This window comes from Megalobrama amblycephala, linkage group LG1, assembly GCF_018812025.1.
Source record: "Megalobrama amblycephala isolate DHTTF-2021 linkage group LG1, ASM1881202v1, whole genome shotgun sequence".
NCBI lineage: Eukaryota > Metazoa > Chordata > Actinopteri > Cypriniformes > Xenocyprididae > Megalobrama > Megalobrama amblycephala.
In genome coordinates, this window is record NC_063044.1 from 4,936,467 (window position 1) to 4,951,241 (window position 14,775).

General features: G+C 39.7%; 1 protein-coding gene across 1 annotated transcript in view; it reads left to right on the forward strand.

Moving 5' to 3' along the window:
- LOC125258877 overlaps positions 1-14,012 on the forward strand; it is a 64,479-nt gene extending 50,467 nt beyond the window's left edge. The window contains exon 5 of the mRNA XM_048176103.1: positions 13,450-14,012. Coding sequence (XP_048032060.1) covers positions 13,450-13,876 — 427 coding nt within the window. The 3' untranslated portion in view covers positions 13,877-14,012. The remainder of the gene's footprint in view (positions 1-13,449) is intronic.
- Positions 14,013-14,775: the final 763 nt, after the last annotated feature.

A 14,775-nucleotide genomic window follows, 5' to 3' on the forward strand; every position in this document is an offset into this window, starting at 1 on the left:
GCTTTCTTCCTGTTCTTGTGCCATGGGTTCATTGTCACCATCTCTTCCGGCTCTGTTTAGCTCCTGTATGGCTTTTCCCGTGTGGAGATAGGGATTGCTCAATAATGGATTTCTTTTTCCTCCTCCTTTTTGTTCTTCTTCTTGTCTTTTTTGTTTTACATAGGAGCAGTCCATCAGTGGGTTCCTTTGTTCTTCTTCCCTTTGTTCTTGTTGTTGTGTCTTTGTACTCGCTTTTAGCCTTTTCTTCATTGGTACAGGCTTGTCAGTTTTTTTCTGTCCATTGTTCTCTTGATAGCTTCCTTGCCCGTCATCTTCTTGGTGGGCGTACTCCTCTTCTCTTGTTCTTATTTGTTGTTCTTCATCATCCTCTTCATCAGTTTCATCAATACTTAAATGTCCATCCACCTCTAATGTACCTCTTACCATAGGCATTTGCTTTTTTATTTCCTGGTAGGGAGGTGCATAGGGAGGTGGGCGCTCCACCTTTTCTTCCATTTTCTTTTTCTATTCTTCCATTTGCTTCTTCTTGTGATCTTTTATTGCTTGCTGGATGAAGAGATCTAAAACCTCCTGCTCTTTTTGTCTCTTTTGTTCTCTTTTCTTAGTCTTGTCATGTGGTTTATGGTTCTTTATTAATGCTTTCATTTCTCTACACATTGCTACATCAAATGTTCCCTCTGCTGGCCATTTTTTTTTTGGTCCTTTTTTCCCACTTTTTTGATAATTTCTTAATAATATCTCTACATATGGGGTATTGTGTTATTATTCATTCTACTGGTATGTCTGTTTCTGGTGACTTCGAAGCCATTGTGTCTTGTGACCAATCTTTTACCTCTTTAACACCAGTTAAATCATTTTCCAATTTTATTTTAATTCTTCACCGGATTAGTCAGACGAGGACCACTAAAAGCATCCGACCCCTGACCTTCACCGGACTTGCACTGGGTTGAGGACTTTAAAACAATAGTTTGATGATCTTTCTCTTTCTCATGTATTTTAAAATTGCTCTTATTTGTACCTCAGTCAATGGCTTCGGAGTCACGTCTTCCAGATCCAGCCAACTGTAATTGTTGCGTTTCCAAATAATGTCTTCCCCCAAGCAGATCAATTCAAAACTCCAGAGCTCGTTCTCCTCAACTCTCCGCCCAATTGCTGTTATTCCTCCTGCCCAATATGAATAAGTGAGACATGGGGTTAAATTTGCATTAAATCCTCCTACTACTGTTATTGAAATTTGCAATTGTGTTTTGGGAAAGTTAATAAAATCCAATGGCTCAAACACTTAAATCAAACTTTCTCTCTCTCTAGTATTCAAAATCCTCCTCCCCTTCTTCCCCCTCTTTCGCTTCTGCTTCTCTGCTTGAAGGTCTGTCATCTTCCACAGTGACTGGCTGCTCCTCCACTTCTCTTTTGCCCCTCCTTATCTCCACCCACAAGTGATGTATGTGCTCTGGGTTGTTCCTCAGCACCACTGACACTGTCAGTTTTCCCAGCGTCCAATTAGTGGTTGTGACACTTTTAACTCCTTTTTTCCCTAATTTAAAAATCTTGTCACTTTCCCACTGTACTGGCCTTGTGCATGTACTTACAATGATGTAAATATTTTTCAGTATAGTTGCTCCTCCCAAATCCTGAGGCCAACGATACCCAACATTTCTTTTCAAATAGGGAATGAGAATTGGGTCTAATTCTATTTCTGCTGTTGTCAGCAATGTTTCCAGAAGTGTTGTTCTGGGACGGCAGAATTGAGCTAAGTATGGCCTTAGCTTTTCAAGTGTTATTTGTTTTTTAATTTCTTCACTCCAATTCACTAAAGGCCATTCTTTTTCAATCAATTTTGCATTGGTGACTTTTACCAAATCTCTCAGCAACTGTTCTTTTTTCTGCTCAGTGAGTTCCCCTCTCTGCCCATTAATATCTATATATTCAGTTTCAAGCCAAAAATGATTTCGTATCCCTTGGGACTCTTTTAATGCTTGTCTAAATTTGGTTTCTTCTCTATCCAGCCTCAAACACTCCCTCATTCTATCTTTCTCATACTCTGAGACAAATAATTCAAACATGGATCCTGGCCAACTGTTGCTTCTTAGAAAGGAATCTCCCTGTTTCTGCTCCACTACACACTCACACACGCACACACCTCTCTCCCCTCCTCAAGCTTACGGACACTTCAATGCACACTCACACACCCGGGATTTCACTCACACTTCATATACAATATACTTACAATACATTAACTTTTTTCTGATTTTTGTGACAGTGGGAAAACAATTCAGTCTTGTTTAATTATTTTATTTATCAATGGCTGTGTTTCTTTATTTGGATCACAGCGTCTGCAATCTGGAAAATGTCCAAATAATCTGCAACACAAAGTCTTTGGAGTGTTTTTTGTTCTCACATAAATTTTCTCACATTTTACATTTCCATTTTTATTTTGATTCTCATTATCCATTAATAAGCTTGTTCTCCCAATTCACAAAAACACCTTTAAATATTTTCATTAATCCTTAGCATGCTGTGTTCCTCAATGCAAATTATACAAAGCCAAAGAATTCTTTTATCAACCTTATTTCACTTTTTCCTTATTCTACACTTTATACACTATTATACAACACAATTACAGGGCTGCCCACTCTTCACAGGCTTTCCCTGACACACATCAAACAACAAGCGCACTTCTGCGTACACACATTCCTCTGTGCCTCCTTCAGGCAGACAGAGATGCACTTCTGCATAAAACACTTCTTGTATAGCCAACTTCTGGCAAAACGCACTTCTGCGTATCAAATACTTCTAAAGCCAACTTCTGGCACAACGCACTTCTGCGTGTTAAATACTACCAATCTACGCATGCGCTATCTTCAAAGACCTGGAAATTGTTCCTCATTTAATTATTCAAAATAAGTCATTTTAATCTTAATTATTTCATTTATTATTTCAATTTAAATTTAGGTTCGTTTGGCTGAGGTCTTATAGTTACCACCCAGGCATCAGCTCACAAGGGGCCATACAAAACAAATATAAGCAAAAGTGCTTACCTCTTTGTTTGGCGCCTTTTTGTTTTGTAGGGCCTCCTGCAGCAGTCCCGCCGTGGGGGTCCCCTCTGACCTCTCGCTGCTCCTGGCTGGGGCTCGCCAATTATGTTGTGGCCAGTCTGCAGTGTCCTAAGATGATTCTGTGTTCTTCTCAAAAAATCTCTCAGAGTCAGAAGTTCCAGGTCTCCAAAAGATATTCTTTATTGCCAGGCAACAAAGCGAGATGTCAGCTTCTCATCAGGCATCACATCTGATCTAAACAGCATTAAACAGCCCGTTTTATATGTTTTTCTTATCGCTAGAGATCCAATAAGGATTCCTCTAGCTATCTTTTCTTTTAGCTCCACCCTGGCGTTTTGCCACCATTATCTATGAGTACCCCTCAGCTTTGGTTTTAATGGTGGCGGATCGCCAGCCGCTATATTTTTAAAAAAAGCATGTTTTAATGGTTTCTTTAGTACTTTCCACAACTTGCTATTGTAATTTGCATTGAATACACTTATATTTCATTTACGCTTGATGCTCTCTGTGCAGAAAACCCGGTGCTTTCCAGTGTTGTTCATACAAGCTATTCTCTACTGGTAATACGTTATTAATCAATGAATTTTCCCAACAGTGGGAGCAGCAAAAGCTGTCAGCCAGCTCCTCATACAGGGGTCAACAGAAACAATGTGTCACCACCCGGGTGAGTGTCTTCAGGTACAGGGGATCTGACGACTGTTATTATCTCGAGAATTCTGGGGGCAGTCCCCTCCAGGGGGAAATGGATTACACCTCATTATATGTGCCCGTCTCCTTTTGGTGACCTCAGGAGGCCGTTCTGCCAACCCTGCCATCTCATGTGTTTTGGGGGGACAGAGGTTTCCAGCAAGCGCATGATCCTGTCATTGACGCTACGGGGTCATTCCCTCAATGCTGCGGCATCGGGGAGCTTGCATCCTCTCATGAGGAGTTCTCAGCAGTCAGCTCGTCTGTTCCCTGCCAGTTCACCACTTCAGGGCACAGAGTTGATTGCACAAATAAATCCAGAGGCCAGCCTCGAGTGGCTGGTTCCCTTAGTAGATTTTCTGGTAGCATGGAAACTTCTGGCAAATGTCTCTCAATGGGTCCTGCAGACTATAGAAAAGGGTTACAGAATTCAGTTTGGTTCTTGTCCACCCAGTTTCAATGGGGTCCTGCTTATAATAGTGGGCCCTGAGCAGGCTCTGGTAATGGAACAAGAAGTGAAAGCTTTGTTAGAGAAGGAGGACATAGAAGATGTTCCTCTTCCAAACAGAGAATCAAGGATTTACAGCCGGTATCCAAAGAAGGATGGGGGGTTTCGTTAGATTTTAGATCTATGTCCTCTAAATCATTCAGTGAGCAAACTAAAGTTCAAGATGCTGACACTCAAAAAAATCGTGTCTCATTTCAGGTCAGAGGACTGGTTTGTCATGATAGATCTGAAGGACGTAAGCGTACCAGTATCTGTTTTTTTTTTTGTATAACACTTTTCACAATGCATATTTAGGGCTGGGCGATATATCGCATGCGATTCTCACGCGCATTTCGTCAGTAAAGCCGGTTCCCTGATTACCGCTAAATCGCCATCACCTGCTTTCAAATGGAGCGCCATTTAACAGACAGAGCCGTAGTTCACTGATAAGCCATGCAATATCACGTTCATATCGCAGATGAATCGCCTTCGATAATGAACACGATATTTGCGTGGCTTATCAGTGAACTACGGCTCTGTCTGTTAAATGGCGCACCATTTGAAAGCAGGTGATGGCGATTTAGCGGTAATCAGGGAACCGGCTTCACTGACGAAATGCGCGTGAGAATCGCATGCGATATATCGCCCAGCCCTATGCATATTGTTTCAAAGCAGTTTTACAGGGAGTGCATGTCACCATTACAATTTAGAGTAAATTGTTCTTCCATTTGGCCTCGCATTGCCACCCCGCACATTCACAAAATGCGTGGATGCAGCTCTGGCTCAATTGCAACTCCAGGGCATTCGCTTGTTGAACTATATAAACGACTGGCTCATTCTGGCTCAGTCCGAACAGATGGTGGCTCGACATCGAGATTTTTTTAGGAGTAGTTTGGGACTCACAAGCAACATTTTCCCCTGATCATATCGAGTCGATACTAGTAGCCATAAACAAGCTAAAGCTAGGCCAATCCATCACTGTGAAACAGTTTCAGAGACTGTTAGGCCTCATGGCAGCAGTGTCCAACGTGATACCTTTTGTCCTGTTGTACATGAGACCTTTGCAGTGGTGGCTCAGGACCAGAGGGTTTTCCCTGAGGGGCAACCCATTTCGCATGATCAAGGTCACCCAGCGATGCCTTCGTGCCTTGAACATGTGGATGAATCATTGGTTCCTGTCCCAAAGCCTAGTGTTGGGGACTCCTTGTCGTTACCTAGTGCTAACGATGAATGCCTCTCTCACGGGTTTGGGAGCGATCCTGGATGGACGCTCAGTATGAGGTCTGTGGAGGGACCATCATCACACTTGGCATATAAATTGTTTAGAGATGATGGCAGTGGTTCTAGCACTGAAACACTTCCTCCTAGACCTCAGGGGCCACCATGTTCTAGTTCGGTCAGACAATACATCGGTGGTTGCCTATATAAATCATCAAGGGGGTCTGCGGTCATGCCCACTTTGCAAACTGGTACATCAGATCATCTTGTGGGCCCAGGGGAAGCTTCTATCATTTATGGCTATGTATATCCTGGGGTCAATGAATCAGGGGGCAGAAATCCTGTCGAGGCAGGGGCTGAGGCCCGGGGAATGGAGGCTTTGTCCCGAGGTGGTGAAGTCTCTATGGAAGAAGTTTGGTCAGGCGGAAGTGAGAGACTCGAGAGACTCACTGTTCGCTCTGGTTTTCCCTGACACAGCCAGCAGAGGCTAAGTCTATACGCTTTTTCTCCGATTGCACTGCTCCAAGGAGTTCTGGAAATAGTTCACAGGGATGGGGTCTTTTGCTAATATCCCCATTCTGGCCAGGCCGAGTTTAGTGTGTTACTCATTACACAGTATTCTTAAGTGTTACTGGTGTGTAGAGCAGGGCTCTGAACCGGTTCAAGGAATGAAAACGAAAACTGGAAACAAACTAAATTTTGACCGGAACGTAACCAGAAATCGAAACATAATCAAATGTAATTGTTCTGAACAGAAACGCTAATCTGAAATGGCCATTAACCAGTTAATAACGTTATTTTATCGTTCCGTTTAATATTTTGATTTGGCAGTTAACCAATCACGAATTCAAATAGTACAGCCCATGCAAATGTGATGCTGACGCATCCAACATGAGTGAAATGCCCACGCTCAGGCTCTACAGTGAGATGCCCGCGCTGATGCGCTCAGCCCAGCTGTCAAGTCATCATAGGTTAGGTAAGTCACAACGGCAATGCCCTAGCATTAGTTTTCCCGATGATATATGTCACCAACCGTCAAGCATTAGGCCTACATTTAAGTGAAAATGAATGTCAAGTAATATGCAGCTTGTTGTGCGTTTTGAAACCAACAAAAATGGCAGGATATCAATTTTCAACGTCACATCACGCATCTGCAGCGCTTCTGTGAACGGAGAAGACTATAGGCATAACACATCTAAAATAAAAGGGAATATTTAGGCCTATAGACTACGCAAAATATTTCACTTAAATAATTAGGTCTACAGATTAACAAAACGAAAGTGGTTTTTGTGGCACACTCCAAAGATCTAGAAAAGGAAACAGACATTCTGCTTGTTTTCTTTATTTGAGTGTCTTTTGTAAATGTATGAATTATGTCTTGCTTTTACCTGTATGACCATAAATTACAGAGACAGTACTGTCTTATAGAAGGAAAACAAATCCAGTGGTCATGCCGGCGCCTCACGCGTGCACACACAAATTCTTGCATTGCTTACTTGATATTGCAGCCTGTTAAATGTTAAAATAAAATACAATCAACCAAACGTTACACTGCTCACTGTGCTGTTATATGTAAAGGATGATGTTTCACGTTGATGATGCGAGTGAAGTACAAAGCTCATAATAAATAATAGTTTAGCATTCGTCTCGAGAATGAAAACAGTTGGATTCGTGCCGAATGAGAAAGGTAGGCTATAGATTCACTTTAAATTAATTCGTTTTGCATCTTATTTAATTTTATTTCCAATAAATAAACCTGTTTCTCACCTTGAATATAACAATAGAAGCTGGAATGGCGTTAAAAAAGAAAAGAGATTTTTTTATTCGTTTTGACTTGACGTTTATATAGCCTGAATAGTCCAACTGTTAATTTTAGAGGTTTTGTTGTGGAGTAGCTACATAAGTGGATAGGTAAAATAATATAGGGCAGTTTTGTTCATAATTTATGTTTACAAACATTATAAACAAAGCTATGTAGACTAGGCTACTTTTACATTTTACTTTATTTACCGATAACTTTATTATCTTTATTTCTGAATGTAGGCCTAATAATAAAATGCGACGTATATGCCTATGCGACTTATCTTTTTTCCTCTCAGGAATTGCATCAGTATTTTTAACCATGCAGCAAACATTAAAATATCTTGAAAAAATACTTTAATTTATAAACCATTGTTTTTCCTTTTGTTTAATAGGTTTACATTTGGACAGAATCTTGTTATAAAAGATAAGGCCTATTGGCTAAGATGGCAAATACACTCTTTGTTATTTAATAAATAAAATGCTGTACGTATTATTATTATTATTATTATTATTATTATTAAGTAGGCTACATGCAAAAAAATAAATAAAATAAAAATAACATTATTAACCGTTATTTTTTCTAATCAAGCTGGTTTCGGAACGTTTATAATACAGAAGGAATGCTGGAACAGAAATGTTAAAATAGAGATTCTGCTCGGAGTGGAAAAATTGATTTTTTTTTTTTTTTTTTAATTTTTAAGCTCTGGTGTAGAGTAGTCACATGCTCAGTCCAACGTAGAGTCTTTGTTGTTAGATTTAGCAACATTTCAGACCTCTTTAACGACTTTTTTTTTTTTTTTTTTTTTTTCAAAATGTGCATATCGACAAATTTAGCAACTTTTTGGTCAAACATGATCTATGTTCAAGAGTGTTGTTCTGTGTTCCCAGCGCAGGCACACCTCTCTCTGCATCTGTTCTGTTCAGTGAGTGTCAGAGAGGAGCAGCACTTTCAGTAACGGCTTTGCGCTGTATAAGAAAAAAAGTGAAAGGCATTCTGTTGCTTCTAACTTCCTCTCAAAGTGATCATTCAGATGTTCTAGACTTGTCCTGGTATCTCTCCTCAACAGCCCTCCACTGGAAATTCCGATCAGGAGGGACCTTCTGTCTCAGGCAATGGGATCAATCTTTCATCCACGCCCAGAACTATGGAAACTGTGGGCCTGGCCTCTGAGGGGGCCCAGCTCATAGATGCAGGTCTCTCAACTGAGGTTGTGGAGACCATCCTTCAATCCACAGCTCCTTCCACAAGGAAACTCTATGCTTTGAAATGGAAACTTTTCACTTCATGGTGTGGAAACCGTCAGCAAGACCCAGTTAACTACCCAGTTGGTACAATGCTGGAGTTTTTGCAGGAGCGGTTCTCTGCAGGGTTATCTCCGTCCACTTTAAAGATGTATGTGGCGACCATATCTGCCTACCATACTCCTTTGGGTGGGATGTCAGTTGGTAGAGACCCCTTAGTAGTTTGTTTCCTGTGTGGCACTTTGAAGCTGAGGCCTGCAGTTCATATGAGAGTACCATCATGGGAACTGGCTATTGTACTGGAAGGCCTTTTTATGGCTCCCTTTGAGCCCATTGAAGAGGTATCTGAGAAATATCTAACTCTGAAAGTTCTCATCCTCCTTGCTATTATGTCTCTCAAGAGAATTGGAGGCCCTCAAGACCTTTTCGGTTTCTCCTTCATGTTTAGACTTTGCTCCAGGAATGGTCAAACCCTTTCTTCACCCTAGACTGGGGTATATTCCTAAGGTTCCCACTAATGCGGCTAGAACTATCACACTGCAGGCCTTCTGTCCTCCCCCTTTCAGTACTCCAGACCAGAAAAAAATTAATCTGCTTTGCACTGTTAGGGCCCTAGATGCATACGTCCACAGAGCTGCTCTGTGGCGAAAGTCGGATCAACTCTTTGTCTGTTTTGGATCACCTAGAAAAGGGTGCCCTGCATCTAAGCAGAGGATGAGCAATTGGATAGTTGAGGCCATCTCTCTTGCATATGAGTCCGCCGGCCATCCTTCACCTTTGATGGTCCGAGCCCATTCAACCAGAAGTATGGCTGCTTCAAAAGCATTATTGTCAGGAGCAGAGGTGAGGGACTCGAGTCATATGACTTGACTCAAATCTGACTTAAGGTGCGCATTTTAGGACTTGAGACTTGCTTGACAAATATTAACAAAAGACTTGACTTGACATTCATGACTTGAGACTTGACTCGGACTTGAGCTAAATGACTCGAAATAACTTGTCTTTTGTTTAATAAATATCTGTTTTTGAACGCACCGCAACCTAACCATGTGATGCAGCAGGCAAGCAGGGAGAGCTATCATGAGCTTTCTCATGGACAGAGCATGCAGTCGTGACTGAACATGGAGGCGCTATGCCAAGAATAATTAAGTTAAAAAAAAAAAAAAAATGTTTTGGACATGTTAAGAGTTGACTTTGAATTGGTTTTGTGTTCATTAAACAGAAAATTGGGTTAAAATCAGTGCTGTCAACGTTTTCCAGTTTAACATCAAAAATATTTAACGCAAACGCAACATCCGTTTTTTCTGTCATCCTTTGGCTAGCATTACAAATATGATCTCACTCTTATTCCTGCAAATGCTTTTAAACCATTTAAGTGTGACAAAAGAGAAAAAGAGGACGCGCTGTCTGTGAATGTCCTGTCACACACAGGACGCACAGAAAGACGCGCGCCTGAATGTCACGCTTGAACGAACAATAACACATAATGCCAAAAATGTCCGTTTTGTTGAGGATCCTCATTAGAGCAGCCTTGAATTAGTTAAATAAAGTCTTAAACGAAAGTAAATAGTTGTGAGAAAGTGGGACGCGCGTGAGATCCGTGTCATGTGCGACAGATCTTAAAGTGACAGCAACCAATGCTGTCTGTCATTGAAGAACAAAGGTAACAGAGAAAATTATCACATTTGTTTTTTTTTGCAAGTGCAATGCATTGAAAATGGTTAGTCACTGTTTATAAGAAAATGTCAGCTTTTTTGCAATAGCACAGTATGTGTACAGTCTAATAATTGATCTTCAGCGTTAGACTTTGAGTAAAAAGCCTATGTTTATGAGGATGCACATAAATATATTGTACACACAAACACACACACACACACAGAAAAAAAAAAAATCATACAGGCTTGCGAACCCAACCATGCACATGCAAACAATACACTTTTCACTCACGCACACACATTCATTTATTCATTTTTATTTTAAAGGGGTGGTTCAGTGTTTTTTTTTCTAGGCTTGATTGCATTTTTGGGGCACAGTTTAACATGTCTTAATGCTTCGTTTTTTAAAAAAAAGCCGTATTTTTCATATATTTTACCTTTTATTCTACACCTCTGTTTCCATTGTCATTTGAACGGCTCGTTTTACTTTTTTTATTTATTTATTTAACCTTTATTTAACCAGGTGAGTCAGTTGAGAACCAGTTCTCATTTACAATGACGACCTGGCCAAGAGGCAGCATAAAAAGCCAGTACAATACGAAAAACATAAGAGATACAAATAACACAGCTATAAACAGTGACATATAAAATCAAACAAAAAACTAAAAACAAGTAAAATGATCCTGAATTATTGACTGAACTGAGTTTTTAAAGGAGGAAAGCGAAATAAATGAGCTAAGCTTTAGAGTATTACCACTCTAAAGAGTCCAGAAAACTGGAAAGAGCAACGACCAAAGGAGGTGCGGACTTTGGGTATGCAGAGAGTAAAGAAACTGCTAGAGCGCAGATTAGGACCTGTATTATAAACAGTTAAAAGGGACTGTAAGTATAATGGAGTTTTACCAATAAGAGTTTTATAAATATACAGAAGCCAGTGAATTTGTCTACGCAAATGGACAGAAGACCAATTCAGTAAAGAATACAGATGGCAATGGTGAGTGTTAAATGAGGCTTCAGTCACAAAGCGGATTGCAGCATGGTAAATAACATCTAATTTATGAAGGAGAGTTTTTGAAGCAGACCTGTAAACTATATCACCATAATCCGGAAGCACTGTCGTTTTAACCAAGAGCTGTTTAGAAGAATGTGTAAAAGAAGATTTATTACGATAAAGAAAACCAAAGCGAGATTTAACATTGCCAAGCAGTACATAATGTGCATTTCAAATGATAACTTACTGTCAAGCCAGATACCAAGGTATTTGTAGCAATCAACGTAATCAATTTCAGAACCATCCAATGAAAGGATTTTAGGCAGGTGTTCAACATTTGGTAAGTTTCTATGAAAAACCATACATTTTGTTTTATTTGTATTTAAGACTAGATGAAGACTAGAGAAAGCATGTTGGATGCGAGTAAAACTGGCCTGCAGTAAAGACAGTGCGATAGTCAAGGAAGAATTAAATAAATAAATAATAGTGTCATCAGCATATAAATGTACGTGACTTCCTGCTTCTATGAAGCCACTCCCTGCGAAATATGCAATGTGCTCAGATTGGGTAGCTGGCCCAGTGTATTGTGATTCGCTGAAGCATCCGGAAACACCATGCCCCTTACCATTAGTTATATGTGCTTTGGCGGAAATGTAAATAATGGCGTCTATATTGCTGTATCAAATTGAGCCAGAATCAGACCCAGATGAAGAGTGTCAAGCAGAAATTTCTTTTCTTTTTTTTGTGTCAAAGTGTTTTGATATGCCGTCACTGCTGTTTGTTAGCTTTCAATATCCAGTTTTAACCTGATAAAAGCTTTACTGTAGCCAAATAACTTACACGACTGAGTAGTAGCATTTTTGTAAAGGTAGCGTTTAATTTATAGCATGAACAACTGTTTGTCTATGAACATAGAAGTTTTGGTGTTTGTTGGAGAAGTATGCAATAGAATTTAGCTAACTGGCTAGCAAAGCAAAAACGCATTGGTCTTTGTTTACGTCCTTGATGCAACCAAAAAATAGCAACAACTATATATTTAAAAGACATGTACAAACAATAAAACATACTTACAGTTTAGGGCCGATAAACAGCTGCTTCTGCTTTTAAAGAACTGCTTCATCTTTCAGTAAAAGCCTTTGTGCAAACCCAGCATTGAACTTGTGTAGATTCTGGAAGTTGTCTTCCGCGGCGCATCCAGTGTAGAAAATATCACTGATTATTATTATAATGGGTTCTATTATCTTTTAACGCTCGCGTCAGGTGTACACAACTCTTCCGCTTCCACATGCTGCGCCACATGGCCTCGCCCACTTTGTTGCGTGTTCCCGGGGGCAGTGTTTTGCAGGGTTTATGATGTCACCAACCCGGGAAGAAGCTTGTTGTAGTCCAAACCGGTCGTTTTTATAGGCATTAAACTGCCATAACTTTAAAAGACAATATCTCCGTTTGCATTTAACTTTCAGCACTGTAATTTTGCAGATGTTGTTTATGCTCAAGCAGCAACATTACACACTAACTAAAGTTAAAAAAGTGAAATCGCAATGAACCACCCCTTTAAGATTTTTAATGTATTGACAGCTCAGCTGTGTGTGGACACATTTTGAGTAGAAATGCATATTGCTTTTTTTTGTTGCAAATAAAACTCCCATAGTCCATAAATACTATAGATTTACTTATTTTAATATAAATTCAGTTAAATCACCAAACATTTGTATGACTTGCCAGTGACTTGTTTGACCCAAGCTACGACTTGACTTGAATTGCTTGATATAAAGCAGTGACTTGACTTGAATTGACTTGACTTGATTTGACTTAATTCTCACAAAAATTGACTTGGACTTGCTTGAGACTTGAAGGTTAAGATTTGAGACTTACTTGTGACTTGCACATGTGTGACTTACTCCCACCTCTGGTCAGGAGTCTCTCTCCAAGAGGTATGTGCATCAAAGACTCTGACGCAGCACAAGTTCCCTTGAAAGGGAATGTCTCAGGTTACGCATGTAACCGTGGTTCCCTGAGAAAGGAACAAGACGCTGCGTCGCATTGCCATACTTCCTGCATGCCTGTGATCATCTTGCTTCAGCCTTTTTAGAAGCTAACACTGTTTGGTCTGGGTATTTATAATTTCCTGGTCAATGACGTCAATGGACTGATTTTACATGTGCTTCACGACGCAATCACGCAGAGGCGTTCCCACAGTGTCAAAGACTCTGACGCAGCAACTCGTTCCTTTCTCAGGGAACCATGGTTACATGTGTAACCTGATATGTTTGTCTGTTTATACTATTTTTTTCCCCCTTTGGGAAACAGGTTTGACTATTGGAATAGTAGTCATGCAGTGCAGTTTCTTCTGATACTCTTCATTAAAGCAGCAGAGACTGAGAAACAGACAGGAGAGGAGATGCTGAAACTGTTATCACCAGTCTGCAACTACAGATCTTTTCCTTATTGGTGGACTGACAGAAATAAACAGAGTGATTTCCTGCTGGATCTTTGCTCACATGTGAAGAACTATGAGACTCAAACAGGCAGAAGTTTTCTTCCAGCATTACAGTCAGTTTTCCAGTCACCTGATGTCTGGATCATAGATCTCTCACAGAGAAAGACCGCCGTCCTCCTGGAAGTGCTGAAACTCCAAACAGTGAAGAAACAAGTAGAGCTGAGAGGATGTTCAGAGGAAGAGAGTGAAATGATGAGTTTCCTTCAGTGTCTGCCCTACATCTCACAGCTGAGGTAAGATATTTTACAGCCTCTTGCTCAATATGTATTAAAAGCTGGAGTAGGTTTCTGTGTTTATGTCAAAGGAGTTTGATATATACAGTATAACTTATCAAAAAGCAGGAGGATTGTCATTAGTCAGCGTGTCACAGTCAGTGTCTCTATTCAACATCATCATCTGTGTTGTGTCATCTATATCTATAGTATGTTGTGAAATTACTAGAGAACATTTCAATACTTTTGAGGTCAGTATGTACTCTTAGTTAATGTGAAATCAAACTATTTATCTAATTTAATTTTTTTTTTTTTTTTCATTTATTTATTTGACCTTTGAAAAATTTGTAAAATAAGTTGAGAAAGCCTATAATTCTAAGGGTCATAAGAAGCTAGAAAATAGTCATGAAATTTGGACTGACTTTTATGTTTCAAGAAACGTCAACTAACATTATATGTGACTTCTGGTTATATGGTGTGCAGGTAAGAGTTTAGAATACCGTCATTAATTAATAACTACACAGGGTCAAATGAGTAACGCAATATTAACATTCAACTATTATTATCTAACAAGAAACTTGAATTAATGAATTAGTACGTAATAGTGATCAGTTGAATGTGGTAGTTCACTATTAGCATTTTTTTCATACCTCCCAGAGGACTACTGAGAACTATTATATACAGATTCATAATTAATGTGAATATTGCATAATGTATAATTAATTCTAAAGTAAAGGTAATGGTAACCCACTAGTAATGACACAATTATTACTAAATCCTTCAGAAGGAATTACATAATTGAGTGTGAAAATCTGGATAAACTCCATAATATTTACTGAAGTCATTGTAAAGTTTTAAGGTTTTTGTAAGGTTTTGGATAGTAATGGCTCAAGTGTTACTAAACATTCGGGGCTTAGCCCAAAT